Below are 22,868 nucleotides of genomic sequence, written 5' to 3'. Positions count from 1 at the left end.
AAAGGAAAGGAAAGGAAAGGAAAGGAAAGGAAAGGAAAGGAAAGGAAGAAAAAATCAAGTACTCAGCAGAATATAGTAACAAACGCTGGTCATCTTCTAAAACTTTTAAAAAGAAAAAGAAAACAAATAAAATATTCCCCAAAATGCATGTTTCTGGCATGCACCTGTGTTTGGCATCAAAAACAGATTTATCAGGGACAAAGCACATGCAGTTTTACTTAATGTATTCTAAATGACAATCCAACGCCCACAGCCAGGTCAAAACTGACCCTCCTTACATCTGTACCTTTTACAATTTCCATAAAATGTCTCTCCACTTGGTCAGCCTATAACCCCATGAGGTGGGGAGAGCAAGGATAAGTGTTCTCAGATAATGGAAGGACTTAGCACTGAGATCAGAGGGTGTTTCCCCAGGCCTTAGGGCTAGTGCATGGAACAACCCAGGACCCCAACTCACAGGCTGGGGCCTGTTCCACAGCATTCCTCCATCACTACTATTTCCACAGATCATTTGGCTCTATTGTTGACCTAGGCTATTTTCATCTCTTTCATTTATATCATATATTTTCACACATTTCATGTGTTTTTAAGTTGATTTTATTGGGTAGGGAAGAGCCTTATACGATCAACTCTGGGAAGAGTAAAATGCTTAAGTGGTGCAAAATGATATGTTATCGATTTCCGTGTAAGACATGCGCAGGTGCATACCTTGCAAAGGGGTCACGTATTCAGGATCCTGGGATTCCACTGCTTGTTTGCAGGGACAAGAAACAGAAAGGGTTTGCTCACCATTGTATCTCCAGGGCCTAACACAGCACAGAGTAGCCTGACCCTACATATTTGTAGAATGAATGAATAAACAGTTTTGAAAAAATTGCCCAGTGACTTTTTTGGGTAAGCTTGACTATATGAAGGGTTCATTTTTAAAGCTGGCAGTCCCTGTAATTCACCATGTGAATGCAAAATAGCCTGATGAGCTATGGACATTCCTATTCGAATTACACTGAAGATGCCAGGAAATTACTAACAGGAGCCTCAAAATTCATCACATTAACTCACATCCCAAGAAAATTCATTCCTGAGGGTGTATTTCAGTGAAACATCTCCCTTGGGACCAGAGGCCTCTCCCCCTACTCTGAAAAATAGGATGGATATGGCAGCAATGGAGCTCAGGGCTTTTCATTTTCCCAAGCCATTAAAATGCAAATTAGGGGAGGAGGGAGCCTTGCAGGCAGACTCCCCCTGGCCTAGCCTCCAGGCCTCAGCACTCACATCCATCTGCAGTCCGCACCTCCATGTGCACCAGGTCCGCCTCCTTATCCAATCCGGCCACCGACCTGGGGAAGGAAGGAGAGACAGTGACCACACGGAAGGCAGACGACAAAGTGCAAAAAAGAATTCAGGGCTGACTATTACTTGGAAAGCCACTTTCTCAAGAGGGCCTAGCCTGCATTGTAGGGACCCACAGAGGATGGCCACTGGTGAGCCTGGCAGATACAGCTGTCACCTGCAATGGTCACAACTCATGAGTCCTGGAATGGCATTAGGGAGTCGGTGGCTCTCTAAAAAACCATAAAAGAGTACAAAGTCCACAGTAATACAGGTCTAAATCTCTGTCCTTGCCTCTTCACCACCTGGCACCTAAGAAGTTCTCTCTTCCCCACCTCCTTCCTTCTCCCCTCACACCCAGTCTTGCCACACAGGATTCCTTCCAGCACTTTCTCCCCCTTGTCTTCCCACTGGGAGTGTTCTGTTTCCTACCCTGATCTGTCCTCTGGATGAGGGTGGTTAACCTCCACTCAAGCTGTTTACTTCAAGACACTGTTGCCCTCCTGAGTTTGAGGCTATCTGCCCTTCTTTCCTCCTGCCCCGGAAACAATAAGTGGTGACACACATTAAAATCTACTCTGACAAGAACAAAATTCTCGTAGTGATCAGAGTGGGAAACCTTAAAGGTCTATGGCCAACAGCCAAAAGCAGGCAGGCTGAGAATCCTGACAAACTAATCCTTGTGGGCCTCCGACCTTCCACACATAAAGCCCCAGTCAGCCATCTCCCACATGAGGTATCCAGGCCAGAGGATGACACAGAAAGTCAGCTAAAAGAGGCAACACGGACATTAAAACATTCATGCACTAAAGAGAACACATAATCCACTCTCCAGCAAGTTCTTGCTTGGTCTATTTACTCTTATTTTAAATATCATTCTAAGATGGGCTTTCTGGTTTTCCAGTCTTCAACAGGTAATAAGTGGCAAGTTAGAAAGAAAAGGTAGAATTTAAAATTGTGAGAGGGGTGCCTGGGTGGCTCAGTTGGTTGAGCATCTGACTCTAGATTTCAGCTCAGGTCATGATCCCAGGGTCATGGGGTCAAGCTCTGCATTGAGCAGGGAACCTGCTTGTATTCTCTCTCTCCCTTTCCCTCTACCCCTCTCCCTTGCTTATTCTCTCTCTCTCTCTCTCTCTCTCTCTCTCTCTCTCTCTCAAAAAAAAAAAAAAAACTAAACTAAATAAATAAAATAAATAAAATAGAAATTTCAAAGAGTGAGCATCAATAGCTGATACCCAGATACCAAGAAAAATAGAAAAAACCTATGAAAAACAGACCTAAGAACTTAAAACTCAATGCTTTTCCCTGGCCCTTGAGCCATTCATTACTCTATTAGAGGGCCATTCATTACTCTATTGACATCTACGCTAAAGGGAGAACAGAAAATAGGAATCAGGGGGAGAAATGGCATCAGTGCACTCTGTTTAATAAAGTAGGTTGCAAATGCTATATGTTAGGAAAAATAAAATGATTTTTATTTGTTCAAATGAAATGATTATGTTTTGAATGCCCAAAGCTGTTACTTAAAAATCTCACTTATGATCATCAAAATACTGTATTTTAGTTTTTGCTCACCTCAGTTGATCCTAAGGCAAACTTCTAAGGTAAAGAGAGCAGGTATCATTAGCTGCTTTGACCAAAGGGAAACTGAGGCACAGCAAAGTTGATGTTTGTCTAAGATCACAAAGGGATGAGGCCAGAACTAGAAAGACTTATTGATTCCTCAGCCAAGAGCAAGTAATGTCTTTTTGGCTCTTCTCCCTTTTGCTTTCCAAGTCCTTCGTATCCAATGGTCTCCTTGTCCCCTTTCTTCTCCAGCTAACTCTCACCCTTCCTTCAAAGCTCACTTGGCTCACCCCTCTGGCAGCCCTTCCACTCTTCATGTTGCTTAAGAGTCCTCTATCTGCTTCCATAGCATCTGTACATTGGTGGTTCTCAATGTTGGCTGCTCATGAGAGCCACTGGAAGAGCTTTAAATATCTGGATGTCCGGGCCCCTCCCCAGACCAATGAAATAAAAATCCTTTGGAGATTATGAGGAAAAAGCTAATAAAAACAAGCTAAAAGGGGCCAGCCAGATGTCCAAGGCTGGATACTCCCTTTGCATACTTTTGGCTTCTGTAATCTTGCTTGCCTCCTGTGTCCACCAACTGCCCAGATAGCAACACTGATAAGAGCCCCTTCCCCTTTTTCTTTTTTCTCTCAATGCTCTACCATCTCAGCCATAAAAGAAGGCCGATGCCAAGGTTCGGGGCTCAGCCTTTGGAGGTGACTCCGCTGGGTCAACACTGGTGTGCAATAAATAGTCTTTTCCTGATTTCCCTAGTGTGTGTGGCTTGTCTCTTCCTGGGCACCGAGCATTTGCTGTAACAATAAGATGATGGCATCGGTAGTTTTTTTTAAAGCTCCCAAGTGACTTCTATGTATAGCCAAGTGTTAGAACCACTGCTTTGCATGGCTCAGTCATATCACTTATGTCATTGCACTTGCTTGCTGTACTTGGATATAAATTTTAACAAAGTAGGACCCTATCTATTTATCTTGGAATCCTTGGCACTTTTGTGCTGAGTATATATCAGGGGCTACCAATGTGTTTATTAAATTAATATATTATTCATTTAATAAGCAATCCAGTCTACTATGATAATGCCAAAATTACAATGTGAAACTCACATTGAGTCATACAAACAGAGGGCTGAAGGTATCAGAATGGACTTTATGGACACCTGCTCTGTTTTACAGTCTCCCTTTCTGTTTATAAGCAAGTTGGTATTGTCAGGATAAGAGGATTCTCAGGTATTCTTCTATCATTCCCCCAAGGTCAAGGGCAGGGTAGAACGGACAGAATTGGAACCTGGTTCCAATGACCAAGCCTAACTGGTTATCAAGTGCTATTCTATAACAAAAGAAAAGCCCTTGTCTCTTAGGAGCTTAAAACAATGCAAACACCACCAATAAAAAACCAGAAACCATTCCCTAATTCAGGATTTCTCACTCCCTCCTATCTATCTAAAACCTTATCTTTTAAGGTTGAAATTGAATCACCTCCTGGAAGCTTTCCCTGGTCACTCTAGCTCACATTGATTTAACTCCTTTGGACTTGTACAGAATTCAGAATCTGGATCATATATTCTCTAGCATTTGTATTTTGATTAAGTTTTTGCTTCCCTAGAGCAGACCTCTGCAGTCTTGGCTATCTTAGTACCCCTACAACCTTTCCATCTTTTATAGAACTATTCTACCCAACTCAAGCCATGTGCTTTGTCCAGGGTCATCAATTACAGCAGCCCACCCATCTGAACCCCCAGGATGGTATATGATCCAGCATGACCATGAGGCATCTTGGCTGTGGTGATTGGAACATGTCAGGACAACTTAGAGGACTTCCTCAGAATTTCTCTAACTGGAGCTCATTAGAAAGAATTGCTTTTCTTCTCTACTCACCAAGTCAAGACTGTTGAGAGAAAATTTTCTAGTCTGATAGGGAGAATAGGTCTAAAGGGATGATGTGGATATAATACAGAAAGATTGGCATTGTGACAAGGAGTCTCATAGAGAGATAGGGAGAGAAAGGATGATAAGAGGACAGTGGTTGAGACAAAGACAGACAGAGGTTCAGAAAGAGACAGAGTAGACCAAAATGGCAGCACAGGAGACTCCTGAGTGCCCTTCCTCCCAGGTACACACTGGGTATAGCTATATACGGAGCAATTCTCTCTGAAAGATATCCAGAAACTAGCTGAGTGACTCCGACACACTGGATGAATGAGAAAACACCCACACTGAAATGGGGAGAAAGGGCTAAGATACACTCTCACCATGAACCCCACCTCTGGCACAGTGACACATAATCAGGAGCAAAGGGTTTGTCCTCCATATTTAGCATCACAACTTTTAAGGCTTGCATCAGAGGGATGGGACCCCAAAATGCCTAGCTCTGAAAGCCAGTGGGGCTTGTGTCCAGGAGACTATAGCAAACAAAGAAGCAATTCTTCCTGTGTGCAAGAGCAATCACTGAAGCTATTGCCCTAGGGCTCAGTGCACCTTCCCCCCAGTCTTTCCCTGAAAGTGGTTTATCTGCATACTTTAAAAGCTGCTGCCTGAGGGCTAGGCTTCTAATTTATCAGGCTTTGAGGGGCTGTGACCCTCCTCACAGACTGAGGAAGCTCACTGATACCTCTCCCATCTTCTCCCTACAGCCCATTCCAAGTTGCCAGTAGCTCCCTGGAAGGAGCTGTGCTACTGGAAGGACCACACCCCAGCTTTTAGGGTTGCTGCCCAAGGGATGGGTCCCCAGATCACCTGGCTCTGATAGCCAACAGGGCTTCATTCATGAGTCCCAGAGGAATATAGCAAACAAAGAATCCATTCTTAACCATCTACTTCCCCACGGTTCAGTGCAGAGGAAACAGGTCCAAAACACCCATCTTCTACTCTTTCCGTGAAAGGGATTTATCTGCCTACCTTAAAGGCTACCGCCTGAGGGCCAGGCTTCTAATTTAGCAGGCATCTGGGAACTATCTGCAATCTTCCAAAGACTGGGGAAGCTGGCAGATACTTCTCCTACCATCTCCCTCAAACCTACTACAATAATAAAACCAAGTCACCAGTATCTCTATGAAAGGAAGTTGTACACATATGTGGCACCTCAGCTCTTGCAGTTGTCACATGAGGGATGGGACCCTGGATCACTTGATGCTAGTAGTAAATGGGTCTTGCATTCCTGAGGCACTAAGGACTGTAGCAAGCAAAGAAATAGTTATTAATGGGCATAGCAGCACCCTTACCCCTTGCAGCTACACACCTGGACCTAGCACTGAGGGAGATGGCAAAAAGGCCCACCTCCCAGTTTCTCCCTGGAAGTGGCTTATCTACACACTTTCCCAACTTGTGCCTCAGGAACCAGCTTCTCATAAGCCTGTATCTAGACAATGACTGTAATCCTCAAGTTTGAGATACTGACAGGACTTGGGACACTCATGACTACTAAAAGCCACTAAGAACAAAGGAGGCCTGGACAAACACAAAGTTGAGAGACAGCTAAGAGCTCAGTCAGGCTGGTCAATGAGGTTCATCTCCTACATGAGGTCACTCTGTCAAGACTGGAAAAGGTGGCTGTTTTATCTAATCCTCAGAAACCAACACAAAGAGTCAAGGAAAATGAAAAACAAACAAACAACAACAACAACAAAAACAGAAATATATGTTTCAAACAAAAGAACAAGATAAACCTCTGGAAATTGATCTTAAAGAAATGGAGATAATAATCTACCTAATAGAGAACTTAAAATAATGGTCATAAAAATGCTTAACTGAGGTCAGAAGAACAATGCATAAAAACAGTGACAATTTCAACAGATAGAAATATTAAAAATTACCAAACAGAAATCATGGATCTGAAAAATACAATAATTGAATTAAACAACTGAATAGAAGGGTTCAATAAGAGACAAGATCAAGTACAAGAAAAAAAAAAATCAGTGAACTCTAAGATAGAAGTGGACTTCCTCCAAAGGAGCAAAAAAGAAAAAAGAATTAAAAAGAGTGAATACAGTTTAAGGGACTTATGAGAAAACATACAATGGACAAATGTTCTTGTTATAGGGTTCCAGAAGATTTGAAGAAATGCTGGCTGAAAACTTCCCTAACTTGGTGAAGGTAACAGGCACCCAGACCTAGGAAGCCCAGAGAGTTCCAAAAACAATGAAACCAAGGAGAACCACATAAGACACATTACAATTAATGAAACCAAGGAGAACCACATAAGACACATTACAATTAAATTATCAAAATTTAAACACAAGTAGAGAATCTTAAAACCATCAAGAGAAAAACAACTTGTTATACCCAAGGGAATCCTGGTAGGACTATCAACAGATTTTCAGCAGAAGTTAGCAGGGCAGAAGGGTGTGGGATGATATATTCAAAGCACTAAACAAACAAAAACCTTGTCAACCAACCAAGAATACCCAGCAAAACTGTACTGCAGAATTAATGGAGACATAAAGAGTTTTCTAGACAAACAAAAGATGAAGGAGGAAATCCCCATAGATTAGTCTTACAAGAAATGTTAAAAGAGGTTCTTCAAGCTGAAATAAAAGGATGCTAATTAGTAACAGGAAAACAAACAAACGAAAAGTATAAAACTCACTGGTAAAGGTAAATGTATAGTTAAATTCAGAATACTTTAATGGTGGTGGATAAATCACTGGTAAGTCTAGTAGGAAGTTTAAAGGACAAAAATATTAAATTGACTATAATTAACTTTTTAATGGATATACATGTAAATAAATGCAAATTGTGATATCAAATATAAAATGTAGAGGCCAGGGATTCACACAAATAGAGAAATGCACTGAGAGACAAATGGCAGTTAGATGCATCTGAAGGTACTTCAATCTGAATCCATTTGTGTGATGGTTAATTTTGTGTGTCAACTTGATTGGGCCATGAAGTGCCCAGACACTTTGGCTAAATATTATTATTAATGTGTCTTCTAGGATGTTTCTGATAAAACTAACATCTGAATCAGTAGACTGAGGAAAACAGATTGCCCTCCCTATATGAGTGGGCCTCCTCCAATCTGTTGGAGGCCTGAATAGAACAAAAGAAGGAGTAAAGGAGAATTCACTTACCCTACCTGAATGTTTTCTAGCCCCAAAATTGGTCTTCTTCTGAACTCAGATAGGAATTTAGAGCATTAACTCTGCTGGTCCTTAGGCTTTCAGACTTATACTGGAACTACACCACTAACTCTGTGAATCTACACTTGCAGGTGGCAGACTCTGGGACTTCTCAGCCTCCATAATCACATGAGCCAATTACTTCTAATAAATCTCTTTCTCCCTGTCTTCTCCCCCCATCCTCCTGTTGGTCTATTTGCACATACTATTGTCTCTTCTATATCCTATTGGTCTGTTTCTCTGGACAGCCCTGACTAATAAAATGTTTCTTAGTCCCATTCCAGCACTGCAGCCTGTTTATCCGCATAAGCCCATAGCATACCCGTGTGAATGTATTTCTATATTCGCTTAAGGCATCAATTTCAAAGAGAATGATTCTTAATATACAACCTATCAAACACTGAGTTTCCCAAGGACAGGGACCTTAATTATCTTTCTCTAATATTTACCACCACACACAGCTCAGGATTAGGCATACATTCCAATTAAATGATGGGGATACAAAATTTGTACTTCAGAGCTGCTTTGTCTCTGGATCCACAAGAGAAGAGATTAAGCTGCTCAGCAGGCCAGAGATGGAGCAGAGAAGCTTGGGTGCTGAGGATAAGGAGAACACACCTGCCCTTTTCCAGCACACAGAGGAATGCTACCGCCCACCTTCTGTAGTACTGTTGGCATTAGCCTGGGGTTTCTCCACACTAACACTGTTGATATTTTCAGCTGGATAATTCTTCATTGTGGGGCCATCTTATGCACTGCAGGAAATTTAGCAGAATCCCTGGCCTCTACTAGATGCAGTAGCATATCGCTACCGGCCTGAAAACCAGAATTGTCTCTAGACACGGCCTACTATCCCCTGGGGTCAAAACTGCCCTGAGTTGAGAACGAGAACCAGTGTCTTACCTGGACTCACTCAACTGATGCCTGGACTCTATCTCCCCTGCTAAAAAGGCAGCAAACAAACAAAACAAACAAACCAACCAACCACGCAGAGATCTCCCTTCCGCACTTAGACCTAACACTGCTGATATACCCATGAACTATCACTATTCTGGGCTACACCACTTTATTAGGAAATTCTCTGACATTCATCAAGTGGAAACAATCAAGTTCCTAATCTTAAAGTCCCCCCCTCCACCAAAGCCCCCATTTTTAAAAACCAAATGTAAGAAAAGTGCAAACAAATACAGCAAGCAAAGAAATACAAGATGCAGATATTTGATAATTTTTCTGGGGGGTAGGCAGAAGTTGTAAGGGATAAACCTGTGGAAATTTGGGGGAAAGTGCATACAGTAATAAGGATAAATGCTAATGGACATTGAGACCATTCACATGTCAGTCATTGTGTTCGGTGTTTTACATGCATTGTCGTAATTAATCCTCAAGATGATCTTTAAGGAAGGTACCATTCATTGAATTTCCATCCTTGGTAGGATGGGGATAATAAGAGAGATTAAATAACATACTTAAAGTCACACGACAGATAGTCACAATTGATAGACACTGAGAGTACTGTGTGCCAGGTTCTGTTTTAAATGTAAATGCTGATCTTTAATCCTCACACCATTCCTATGAGTCTTGAACCATTCTTCTCCATATTTTCCATATTAAAAGGGTACCTTTAGGCATTGAGAGATTAAGCAACTTGCCAAAAGGCACACAGTTTAGTAAACTGCAAAACCAGGGCTCAGTCAGGCAAGTAGCTTTGAGCCAGGAGTTTAACCTCTCTTGTAAGCTGCCTCTCCTGGCTGGTGAGAGGTTTACATGCAGCCATCTCTCCTAGAATCAAGGACCAGAAAGAATCATCTTGCCCCATTGTCTCCACACCTCCCATATGGAGGTCCTCAGTAGCAGCTTTGTAGGAAATAGAAATGCACTCTATACATTTTCAATACAGCATCTCAGAAAATGTTCATTCTAGACTACATGAACCTGAAGGGGCCCCCCCCCCCCATGGTGATAATCAGTAAGAAGGAAATGTTGGGAACAGAACAAGGAGGCTGGGCCAATAACAGAGAAGTAATAAATGGAGATCTTTGCAGAAGCCTGAGAAAGATAAATACAGTTGAGGAAAAGAAAATTTGGTGTTTGGGTCTGAGTCTTCTGTAGGTCTATGCAAATGGAACGAGCCAAGACATATATAAAAGGGACCGTGAAATTGCCATGAGTACAGGGGAGAGGATGAGAGGCATGCTTGCTCAGGTAGGCCAAGAGGGTTAGTGATTGCCCCTGACCCCTCTTCCATCACAAACACACAAGCCCCTTCACATTTCCAGGACCAACATGAGGCCAGGATGGATAGAAAGGCCAGGACCCATATCCAATGCAGAACCAGCCATAGGACACATCAAGTTCCCTGTGCTGAATGGCTACAACAAAGTAAAAATGAATTTTCAAGTATGCCATTGAATTTACATGGAAGGAAACTACCAAAAATTTCTAAAATGTATCAGATAGTAAAGAGAAATTACACATGGGTGGATTACTATTAATGCTAAGTCATCAATAGTGCCTTTATTTAGTGATATGTATTCCTGGTTTTAATGAGGTGACTATAAAACAATTAAATTTTTTTTTTTACATTTATTTATTTTTGAGAGACAGAGGGTGAGCATGGGAGGGGCAGAGAGAGAGGGAAACACAGAATCAGAAGTTCCAGGTTCCGAGCTGTCAGCACAGAGCCCGACATGGGGCTCTAACCCACAAACTGTGAGATCATGACCTGAGCCAAAGTCAGATGTTTAAGTGACTGAGCCACCCAGCCACCCCTATAAAACAGAATTTAAAAGAACAAAACAGAGTTAAGGTATCAAGAACATGTGTGAGTCTATGAAAACCCTTATAAATATTTAAAAATTCCCTAATGGTTAATTCTCTTTTCACAAGGTTTTCCTGAAACTTAACACCCATGAATGGGGAAAAACTAATCTTTTCCAGGGGATTTTCCCATTCTTCCTCAAAAGGGAAATAATATCAGGCCCTTTTCCACAAGCTCCCCACCCCATTTTGCACAGATGTGCCAATAATGACTTTTAGTTTCTACATCTGTGAAATGGGAAGATCATAATGCTGACTCCACACAGTTACAGGATTAAATGAGCTAAGTGGTAAACACTTAGAACAGTGTCTGGAACAAAAAGCATTCTTTGCAGTTTGAAGGGCAGGATAAACTAATATGCTTTCCTGCCTACCTTCTTCCTTCCCTTGGACTTCAGTTCTACATATGTTGAGCGCTTAATAATGCAACATTGTGCCAGGCACTGGATATGAGAACTCACTGCTATGGAGTTCAGTTTAAGCACCTTTCCCCCTCTTCAGATGGATTATACACCACAAACCTGGGGACCAAGCCTTGATTGAGGTTCTTTGAACAGCACGTTCTCCTCTCCGGTGTAGAAACCATCATAAAGAACTGCAATTGTTTTGTTCTAGCTGTGGGACACAATCCTTGACCTCTCAGGCTTCTGTTGGATCTTCTATTGGCATTTTCCATCACAGTGTTTGACAAATGGTAGATCATCAATATGTATTTGATGAATGGATGATTACAACACTTTTATTCAGTCAGACAAATTATATACGGCCCTCCGTAAGCCTGGAGCTCACGTTTGGGTCTCAAAGACAAACCTTCCTTAAGGCCAAAAGAGATCTCATTTTCTTGCCTGTGCCCCAGATAATGTTTATCAAGTGGATTGCTCAACTGGTGTTAAAAAGGAGAAAAAAATCTATACAGATGTGAATAATGTGGGAGGTGATTTCCTCCCGGGGCTATTCAGCCCAGCCTCTCATAACATAGCTGCTGTCATGGGGAAGTGGGAGCGCTAGACTTCTGTGCATTTTTCTCTCCTTGTGGATGAGAATCCCACAGCAAAATCTCCACCAGAAAAAAAAACAAAAACAAACAAAAACTGGACACTGGGGATGCATGAGGGAGATATTAAGGGTAAAACAATGATCTGGTTGATGAGGGACCAATAATGCAAGCTGGGAGCCAAGCACAAACTAGCATACCCCCTACCCCCACCCACCCCAGGGGAGGGGGGGGATATGTGTGATATTCCTCAAGAGCAACTGGCTGTGCAAGGACAGAGGGCAGAAAACAAATGGTTAAACTGGTAAGAGTCTCCATCAGTTTACAAATGCCTTAGTACAATTACAAGAAAAGGAAAATCTTATCAATCACCTTATTTCCAGGAACTCCCTACTGTCTTAATGTTAATGCTTTGCTAGAGGGAAAAACAACCTTAGTTTGACAACAGCCATGCCTCCAATAATCTATGAATCTTCTTTAGCATATAGAAATACCTTTAAGAAATTTCCTAGACTTTACCTCCCCCAACTCCATAGTACATAAGCAGTCACTCTTCACAATCCCAGTGCAGCTCTTTCTGCCCATGGGTCCTGTCTCCATGTTTTAACAAAATCACTTTTTAGCACCAAAGACATCTTCAATAATTCTTTCTTGGCTGTTGGCCCTGAACCCCACCATCACTACAAAACCCCATCAAGTCAAAGTACAAATGCTTTATGAACTGATCAGCTAGCCACTTAAATTTACAGAACACTCTTATCTCAAAAGATTTCTCCAATTCACACCACATTCTCTCCCTTTGTCTTTGCTCAAGCCACCTCTCCAGTGAAATGTTTCTTCCATTCCACTCTGGGCCCTGTGGATGGCCCACCTCAATACCTCTTTCCAGGAAAGCTCCTGACCCTGGCTGAATATTATAACCCCTTGGGAAACTTTCTAAAAATACTAGACACCAATGCACAGGCCCTACCCCAAGAATTCTGGCTTAACTGGTCTGGAGCAATGAACTTCTCACAATTCAACAACATCAGAACCTTTTCCTTAAAACAGATGTTGGGACTCCACCCTCAGAACTTCTGATTCGAGAGTGGGGCCCAAGAATCTGTATTTTTAGGAAATACATCGATGATATCATAATATGGCCAGGCATCACACTATGAGAACCACTAGCCTGGAGAACAGTGCAGGATCAATAGCTTCTAGAATCAATAGCTTTTAGATATTCCCAGGTGATAAGAATGTGCACTCAGAGCTGAGAATCATTCATTAGAGCTCAAAACACCGCCTCCATGAACTCAGCCTGAAACAGTCGCTTCCTTTGACGTGTCAGAGCAGGAATTTGGAATCAGACTGTGAGGTGCTATTTTTACAAGAACCACAGTTAGTACATGTACTAACTGTGGAATCATAGACCATTTACTTAACCTTTCTGTGCCTCAATTTTCTCATCTGCACAACAGGGAGATAATAATAGCACCCGTCTCATTATTTTTACAAGAACCAAATGAATTAAATGCATGTAGAACATTTTTAAGAGACAGAGGCATGTATTAACATTTAACATTATATATAATGCTTACTATTATGGTGCTCCCATTATCTTAAGTACAATTAATATTTATTGAGTGCCTAATGGACCAAGAATTTTACTACCAATTTAATGTTATCTCACTTAATCCTTAAACAAACTTTTGTGACTGGTCATATAATTTTTTTTTTTTTCAGATGAGGAAATGGAAGATTTTGAGATGTGAAATTACCCAACTGTTGGTACAGGGTGAGAAAGAGATAGAGCCTGGATTCAAACATGGTCTGTCTTACTCCACCTTCAGTTATTCGTGGGCCTGAATTTTTTCTTTCTTGACTGTACTAACCTCAAAGACAGGCTCTAGATATGATCAAATCATGCTTTCCATTGGTGCCTAGCACTGTGCCTTGCTCTTCGCTTATTAAATATAAGTAGAGTAGATGAATAAATACACAAATTACAACAACAATAACCCTAGCAGTGTATTTAGGATAAATGTTTAAAATAGCTCCATAATATGGTGAAGCAGATTCCATTCATTTAATTAATCTCTAGGCAATTAAATGAATAAAGTCTTCATTTTACATTATTATGCTGCTATTTTCACCATTTATCCTCAAAGCAATATTGGACCTGTCAAACACAGTCATCTGTGATTTGCCTGACAAATGTGATCTGGCTGTGAAAATGCCAGAGCTGCAAAAACAGGGATCTCATCCAGCTCAAATGAACATGGCTCCCCTAGTGGGCACATTGGGAGCTTGCCTTCTAAATCAGCAATAATCCCCGTCTCCTCCCAGATTCACAGATTCCTAGGGGTACACTCCCATGTCCAAACTATATGGCTCCATCCCTTGTCTATAGCTGATTAGACTAGGGATAGACAGCACCCCTCAACCCAAGCTGGGTCAAAGACATTTGTTTCCCAAACTCTGGGATTGATTGGAGAGAGTACACATAAGACTTAGGAACAATTCATCTTGGACATTTCTAGCTGCTCTGCAAGAAAGAACAGAGGAACAGAGATAAGAGAAAAAGAGGATATCTGGAATAGACTCCCTTCTAAGATCTGAATGCATTTATTTTCTTGGATCCTAATGATTCATTTATTGCCCTTCATTCGCTCTCTCTCTCTCTCTCTCTCTCTCTCTCCCTCCCTCCCACCCTCCTTCCCTCCCCATCTCTCTCTCATTAAACTAGCTCAAGGTAGTTACTGTTTCTTGCAACCAGAGAGTCATTACGAATATACTTGTTAAAAGCTGTTCAGTGTACATTGAGCATTCTCATTATGCTTGGATTCACTACTATCTCCTCAGCATTCTGGTCCTCCCAGCAGAAAGGGCCACTGACCACTATCAGTGTCTTTCAACCTAGGGGTTGTGACCCATTAGTGGGTCACTTTAATACACTTTATGGAGTGTATTTAGTGGATCACAAGTCCTTTTTTTTTTTAATCAAATAGAATGAGATGGGATAGAAAATATCAGCATCTCATGTGGGAGACTAAGTATTTTTCATGTCAATTTAAGATGCAATAAAAAGACTTAGGTTTATAATGGGTCATAAGCATAACACTGCCTACTAGATAAGCAGTTAAAAAATAAGGAAAAACAATACGGTCTAATTCAATATATTTTTTAAGTTCTAGATGTTTGGAACTGAATATAGCAGTCACATGAATAGTTTCAGGACAAGGCATACGCACACCAAGAGGTCACTCCAATCAAACAAAGAGGTTGAACATAACTGAAGAATTTCAGTGAAGCATAGCCAACACCATGCTACACGCTGGCAGTGGTAATGTGAGGCTGAGCTTTGGTCATTGGTGATTCTGTTAACACAGTGACAATGCATGAGGCTTTATCTAAATACAACTGAACAACTGGCCTACTCAAAATATGACCAGTAATCCCTTGGCAAGTACTTCCTAAATACCTACTATGTGTGAGCACTCAGTGAGTTACCAGACAGCCTACCACATGGCTGTTTGTGTGGCCACAGTCTGGCAGAGCTCTAGGGAACAGCCATATATTTCCAAACAAGATGATGTCACATGACAGCTCAAAAAAGACAAATGTTGGGGTGCCTGGGTGGCTCATGTGGTTAAGCGTCCGACTTCAGCTCAGGTCATGATCTCATGGTTTGTGGGTTCATGCCCTGCATCGGGCTCTGTGCTGACAGCTCGGAGCCTGGAGCCTGTTTCCGATTCTGTGTCCCCCTCTCTCTCTGCCCCTAACCTACTCGCATTCTGTCTCTGTCTCTCTCAAAAATAAATAAACATTAAAAAATTTAAAAAAAAATGTTCATCATATATTAATCCATAAAACAGACCAAGCACATTGCAACACTTGCAGAGTGGTTAGAGAGAATGGGTCAAGTCCTTTATCCTAGACATCTGATTTTGGAACTGCCACTCTCAGACCCCACTACCTATTTCCTGAGAGTATACTATTCCTTTAATAGGTATTTATGGAATGATATATAAAGGAAACTTTGGAAAGGCATGCTAGATCACAAAGGGTTTCACAGAGATGGGAAGACAAAGGCTAGGCTTGAAGAATGTGTGGGATTGAAAAGTCAAGGAGAAGAAAGAGGTAAAATGCATGATGCAAGGTACAGTGGGGCAAATGGACATGCTGTAGGGGTGGAATGTTGGCCAGAGGTCACAAGAGATCACTTTGGAGACAGAATAAGAAGGACCTCGAAGGCCATGAAAAGCCACCATCCCACGAATTACGGATCGGGTCCTGGAAACTCAGGTCTGGAATATTCCCTCCATTCAGGTTGCATCAGTGAAAAAAAAAATCCTGTTTCTGAAAGTATATCCATTCTATTTCTTCAGAAATAAAGCATATAAATGTAACTTCTGTAAACTGGTTTATTTATAAAAGTCCAGGCTTTTTAAAATTTTGCTTTCTCCTTTTGTTGTGTTGTTGTTTTGGGGATGTGCTTAAAACACTATAACTTGGAGCAAGTGTGAGCCCCAAATCGCAGTATTTGTGGAGACCCTCTCACTCCGTCCTTCACCAATGGCCTGAGTCAACACCCAGGGCCACTCAGGTGGGATGCAAACCAAAGCACAAGAAATGCAAACTCTGAATGAGAGTAGTGCACACCAACTGTGCCAAGCCACCCAAACTCTGCCATGAGAGAAGAGTGAAGGAAGACATCCTGGTTGGCAGGAATTTTATAAGCACTTGGATTAAGAAGGAACACCTGCCTATCATCCCCATGGTCACATGACAGGGTTGCTTCTCGGCAAAGCACCACACCAAGTAACTCGTCCCACTATTCCCACACAAGTACTGAGCACCAGCTACGAGTCCAGTACTAAAATCATAATGGCAGAAGATGCCAAGCTGAGTAAGATGAGGCTCCATGGCTGATACGGGAAAAGAGGCAGGCAGATATTTATATGAAAATGTAGCAGGGTGGTATGGGAATCCACAAAGGGGTGGGCTTTTAAAAGTGAGTAGAAGAGAGAGATACAAATAGATCCTATTGGTCCACCAGCGTAGCCCTGTGGTTCCCAAATCAAGTCTTTCTCAAGGGCTTCCTGTGTGTTCAGCACGAAGACTGAAGATAAGACGAGCGTCAGGGGGCCAGAGGAAGTGGAGGGGTTGGTAAAGTGGGGCAGGACATAATTTCAGAGAAATACATTCATGAAGGTATAGAGATCAGTTAAACAAAAACAATTAGGGACGAACATAACCCTCAATGCTCCCATCTTCCCCAAACTGGAGTTTGGAATGACAGAGTTAGTGCTTATTGGGGGTTCTGCTGATCACACTGAGTATTATTTTTAACATATAATGTGTTGGGGACATGAACTTGTCTCAATAGTCCAGTGGTTAAGACAGGAGCTTTGGAATCACAGGTTCTAGATCATAATCCTGGCTCCATACCTTGGGCAAGTTAGTTCCCTTCCCTAAACCTCCAATTCTCCGAAACCATCAAAACTTCCCCTTCTAGTCTTGAAGAGGGTGAAATAAAATGACATAAGCACACATTTAGTGAATGTGTGCACTAGGTTCCAGGCATCTTAAGAAGCATCCAGGAATGGACACTTACGTGTGCACATATGTGTACATACACACAGATGCACATACACACTCATTTCAACACGTACTACGTAGAAAGTGTCTAATAAAAATTTCCATCAGAACGCAGCAGAAAGACCCCTGGACTGAAGCGAATATAAAGGCTTCAATTCTGGTCCTAGTCTATTCAGTGACCTGATCCCAAAGTGCACCGCTCCTTGCTCTGTGGATTGAAGGGCTGCCAGGGCTGTGGGGCACTCACGGATCCCCTCCGTCTCTGGTCCCTCCTGTGGGGTTCACGCCAGCGCTGAGGAGGACTCCAGTATGCAAGCTCCTTCTTTGCACAGACAGATCTTCCACCCCTGACTGTCAGGTTCCTCCCTGCTCCACCCCGCCCTGACCCCCTTCTCTGACCACCCCGCCCAGACCCCCTCTCTGAGGGAGAACTTTCCTAACCAGGAGAGGGCACCACAAGGCAGAGGAGCCTCCTGCTGGGAGGTTCCAGAGCTGTCATTCACTGGCAGCAGGGCCCACACCCAGCTGGCAAAGGCTCCTCTGAACATCCTCCTGCTTCCAGAAACAGCCTGCACCCGCACCTCCGTGCAGACGGAAAGGCCAAGCCGGGCACTGGCAGGTGGAGAACCTGCTGGACGGACAAGCCGGAGGGGTTCCCCACACCTGACACATCGCACAGCCCTTTCACATCACCATCTAATTTTAACGCCTCAGTCTGGAGAGGTAGGTGTCACTGTTCCCACTCCAAAGGTGAGCAGACTCAGAAAGCTGAGGTCACTGAAGGTCACCAACCAGAGCTGGGGTTCCCACCAGGCTCTGCTGACTCTGAACCCAGGGCTCCGGGCGCGGCGGGTGTGGCCTCTCGAGGCCACAAGACCTCACAGAATTAGATGCAAGATTACGTGGTGCCCATGGGAAGTGCTGGAGGAACTCAGAGTTCATTAAAAAAAGGCAAAGGGCATCAAGGAGACAGCCTCGGAGGATGTGCTGTGGAAGTTCTAGAGAAGAAAGAGAAAGGAACCAGGTGTATTTATAGACTAATAATGTGCAGAAGAGGGGAACTGTGTGCTGCCTCTGGTGATTCTCATCAAGTTAATGGACGTTGCCAATAATTGTGGTAACATTTTTAATTGTGTCTTAGCTCTGAAGAGAATAAAAACAGAATTTCCTCGTCTTTGCCTTGGGACTGTTAGGGGCACACCTTCTGGCACATTACACCAGCACAGACATGCCCGCCTGGAGTCCGCACAGCAAGGCCTTACTCACAGCTGTCCCAGACCTGACTGGGGTCAAAAGCAGTTAGGAAAAGGGCATCTGCTGTATGAGTTCATGAGTGCACATGGGTGTGGAAGACAACAGGCACGGGTGCGAGGGGACGGGTTGGAATCTCGTGCAGACCCTGTGAAGAATTCGGTAAGCACCCAGCACCCCCAATGACCACGTAATGGTAGCTAATATTTGCATACTAAGCTGGCTGACGGTGGGCTGGTCCCTGTTATATAATGCTTTGCGTGTGTGATCTTATTTAATATTTTATAAGTAATTGGTGTGTTTATTTGGGTAATGTCCACCTCCCTTCTGGCTTAGAAGCTTCTTGAAGGAAGGGGGTCTTGCCTACCCGCTACGGTAACTTTACTTCCTACCACAAAGTTGGTGCTCAATCATGTTGCTAAACAAAGGATCAAAACTCCTATAGGGAGGTACAATTTTTTAAAATGATTTTTTTAATGTTTATTTTTGAGAGAGAGGGGGGTGGGGAAAGAGAGAGAGAGGGAGGAAGAGCAAGCAAGCAGGGGAGGGGCAGAGCGAGGGAGAGACAGAACCCAAAGCAGGCTCCAAGCTCAGAGCTGTCAGCACAGAGACCTATGCGGGGCTCAAACCCATGAACCATGAGATCATGACCTGAGCCAAAGTTGGAAGCTCAACCAACTGAGCCACCCAGGCATCCCCAGGGGAGGTACAACTTTTACCTGCATTTTACTAACAAGGGACTACTGGCTTGTCTAAGGCACATAGCTAATAAATGGCAGTTGCTGGATTCAAACTAAGGTCAGATGGACCCAGCTCTGGAACAACATCTTGTGATGCACCATGAAGGCCGCCTCTGGCGACCGGAGAAAGAGGGAGGAAGGCAAGAATATGACCAACATGTGTTAATCAGCTACTCTGCACCAGCCACCTTATTTCTTTATATCATTTAATCCTGAGAAGGAGTCTATGAAGCATGCAGTGCCCATAAATTGTAAGTGCAGGAACAGAGGTCCTGACAATTTAAGTGACTTGCCCAAGATTACTCAGGTAGCAACGGAGAAGAGGGAGGATTCAAATGACTCCATAACTTAACCTCTACAGAGCTTCCCTTTACTTCACGCCTTCCCAGAAACTGACACCACACAGATGAAATTACATCCTGAAAACACAAGGCATTGAGGTGAAGAAAATAAAAGTATAAGGTTTCCTGTTTCTTCAAACAAATCCTTTAGGGACAACTTGGTAACAAACTGTGATGCAGATGATTCTCTGATGACCGCCCTCCCCCAATCCCTGACTCCACCCCTCTTTCAGTTCTTATTTCTACAGCCACTAGCCTCATGCTCCTTACCCACAGGCATCCCTGTCCTACCCTAGGACCTAAGACATTCCCCTCTTAGGCCTGTCCTTCCTGGATAATATTCTGGGCTCTAAAATCAGCCACCAGTAGCCCACGGATATGCCCAGGCTCTCAAAGGAAAATAATGAATGAATGTAAAGATACCCTTCGGTAACAAGCAAGGACATCTTGGGGCAGCAGAACAAACCAAAAATAACCAGTTATATCCAGATGTTGAATACCTCCTGTGCAGCATCACTCTTTAAGCAGGGGATACATGAGTGAAATTCCCCCTTTGCCTATGCCTGGAAAGGATCAGTCTAGGTGCACACACCCCAAGGTCTCCAAACCTGGGACTTGCACAGAGAACTCATGCCACAGTTTTAGAAAACTAAGCCTGGGTAATCTGAGGATCACCTATCTTCAATTCAAAGTAAGCACTGGTCCCTTCCTGCCTCTGTCTCATTTTCACTCCATTTTACTATGAGGCAGTGACAGAGGGAACTGGGGTAACACATGCCCTTCACATTCAGAGAGACCTGGGTTCAAACCCAGCCCCAGTGCCTACCAGCTAAGTGACCCTGACATGCCCTTGCTTTCTCTGAGCCTCAGAATCCTTATCTCTGAAGAGGGAATAATAATACTCACCTCACAGTGTTGTCATAAGAATTTAACTAGATGATAGTAGGACACTTCTAGTACAGGCTTAGGAATACCCCATGCATGCCAGCCATTAGTGTCTCTGGTCTCTGTAATAGATTATCAACCTTTGACCCCCCAACCCCCGACTGTACTCAGGAACCTCCATCCCCACATTATACCTGCATAGACACTGCTGTAGGCACATCTCCTGGCTAAAAGAAGAAGCAGGTGAAATCAGCAGAAATTGTCTACAGTAGAGCTATTTAATTTGTCCCCAGAAAAGAATTCTTCCTAGGGCCCAGCACACTTCAGAGGCAACATGTGAAAACTCTCAGGCCGTGGAAAACTGAGTCCAAGATGACAATGCACAGCCCTGGCAGCATCGTCCTCTGAGATATCGCTCACACCTGTATCCTTCTGCCTAGCGAAGGGCTGCCCAGGGGAAGAGCAAGAAGTCAGAGCCCTGGGACAATTAAAATTAAACTGAACCAGACACTCTGGAATCCTCTCCTGAGAGTCATTCTGCCAAGGCAGGGGCAGGGGCGAGATCACTTAATAGGCCCTTTTTCATCTTTAATTTCTCTGATTCAGAAAGTTTACAAGATCAATTGCTAAGAAGGCTAATGTGAGGAGATGACGCAGCAGGTTGCGCTGGGCCCAGCGTCAGCTAATTCCTTAGCTTCTAACTAGAGCCCACAGGGACCCACTTATATAAAGCCTGAGAATTTGCCTCGCTCAATCACCCCCCCCCATTCCAAATCCTCCTCTATATAAAGAATTTGAACTGCAACCCAGCAAAAATAGCAGATCAACCCCAAGCCAGCCTGCACATCCTAGGAAGTTCGGGAAGATCCTACTTCATACACTTAGGCTTCTGCCTAGAGTGGGGTCCATGAGTCCAGAGTCTGCCTCACTCAGTCTTCATGCCCCAAACCCCAGGGACTTGCACCTTCAAAGGCTCTGTGAAGCAATGTAACATCATGATCTAGTCACCGAGCTCTCAAAACGCACGCATTTAAATCCCATTGCTACTCTCTCTAAGCCGTGGTCTCCTCGTCTGTAGATGGGAGTCCCAACAGAGCTTTGTGGGCACACAACTCAATAATGCCAGTCAGGTGCTTAGCATGGCACCTGAACTTAATAAATGCTAGCCATCGTGCACTGTCCATTATGCTGGGGCCACCTGGTGCCAACGTACTGTGCTTATTTGGAGATTCAGTAAAAGTGGACCAGCACTAGGAAGCTCCTGTGTTTCACAAGAGAAACTGGACCATAATCAGACTTGATGTTAGCTAGTTCCCTAGTAGCTGCTGCATCCCCGGAGAGAAGTGACTGCCTTTTTATTCCTTTTATTATTTTCCCTTTCTCCTTTATTCCTGTAGTAAGTTAAACCCTCCCCTCCTCCCATCCCTCCCCACAGGAAGCCACATATAGGAACAATGCTGGCTGATGACAGTGTTGCTAAATGGTGCCTGGAAACAGCATGGATGAAGCAATAGCTGCCTCCCGTTCAAAAGACCTACATTCTCCGAAAAGAAACAACCCAGAAGGGGAACAGCTCGTACCAATCATTCTGGAAGATCCATCCTCCAGGACCCTTCAATTTCCCTAACAGGACACTTGCTTCTCTTCTCCCATCATTGTCTGCATATTTTCCTTAATGATAGTAGAATTAAACTGAACTTTTTCTGCACAACTGGCTCTGGGGGATTCTAGAAAGCCTAGGAAGGAAGTTTCAATTTGTTCACTTGCTGAGAATGAATTCTGCCTCATATAACTCCTGACAAATTGCCATTTTTAAAGGGTTTGTTAATTTCCAATGAGCAAATGGCACATCAGATATCTTGTTTATTCAACAGATGCTCCTGAGCTAAACAAATGGTTCTTGTTTAACAAACATGGAAACATCTTGTCAGCTTCGCCGAGATCATCCTGCTTAACTATCAAGGGAGGGTCTCATGGCTTGTGGAGAAAATATGAGCTGCCTCCCTCCCATGTAGGGTTCACAAAAGGGTTGGGGACAGTGGTTCCACTGAAGGAGATGATGTGAATCTCCTTGATCACAGGCTGGGAAGTGGCTCTTTGACAAAAGACCTGGGATCTCTCCCTTTCTCTAAAGATGTTGGGTATTTCTGATTCAGTGTATTTAATCCAGCCATCTCCTTGGTGCTGAAATGAAAGCAGCATTGAAGGAGATCCTCACCTGACATACAGAGGTTGTATAACATTGT

General features: G+C 43.3%; 1 protein-coding gene across 2 annotated transcripts in view; it reads right to left on the bottom strand.

The window, feature by feature from the left end:
- SORCS3 (sortilin related VPS10 domain containing receptor 3) overlaps positions 1 to 22,868 on the bottom strand; it is a 595,481-nt gene that overhangs the window by 164,195 nt on the left and 408,418 nt on the right. For both annotated transcript variants that reach the window (XM_040486371.1, XM_040486370.1), the window contains exon 6: positions 1,273 to 1,337. In XM_040486371.1, coding sequence (XP_040342305.1) covers positions 1,273 to 1,337 — 65 coding nt within the window. The remainder of the gene's footprint in view (positions 1 to 1,272; positions 1,338 to 22,868) is intronic.

Source organism: Herpailurus yagouaroundi, unplaced genomic scaffold, assembly GCF_014898765.1.
Source record: "Herpailurus yagouaroundi ecotype Mexico unplaced genomic scaffold, PumYag 163, whole genome shotgun sequence".
NCBI lineage: Eukaryota > Metazoa > Chordata > Mammalia > Carnivora > Felidae > Herpailurus > Herpailurus yagouaroundi.
Note: the sequence above shows the minus strand (reverse complement) of the source record. Positions and strands in the feature narration are given on the sequence as shown.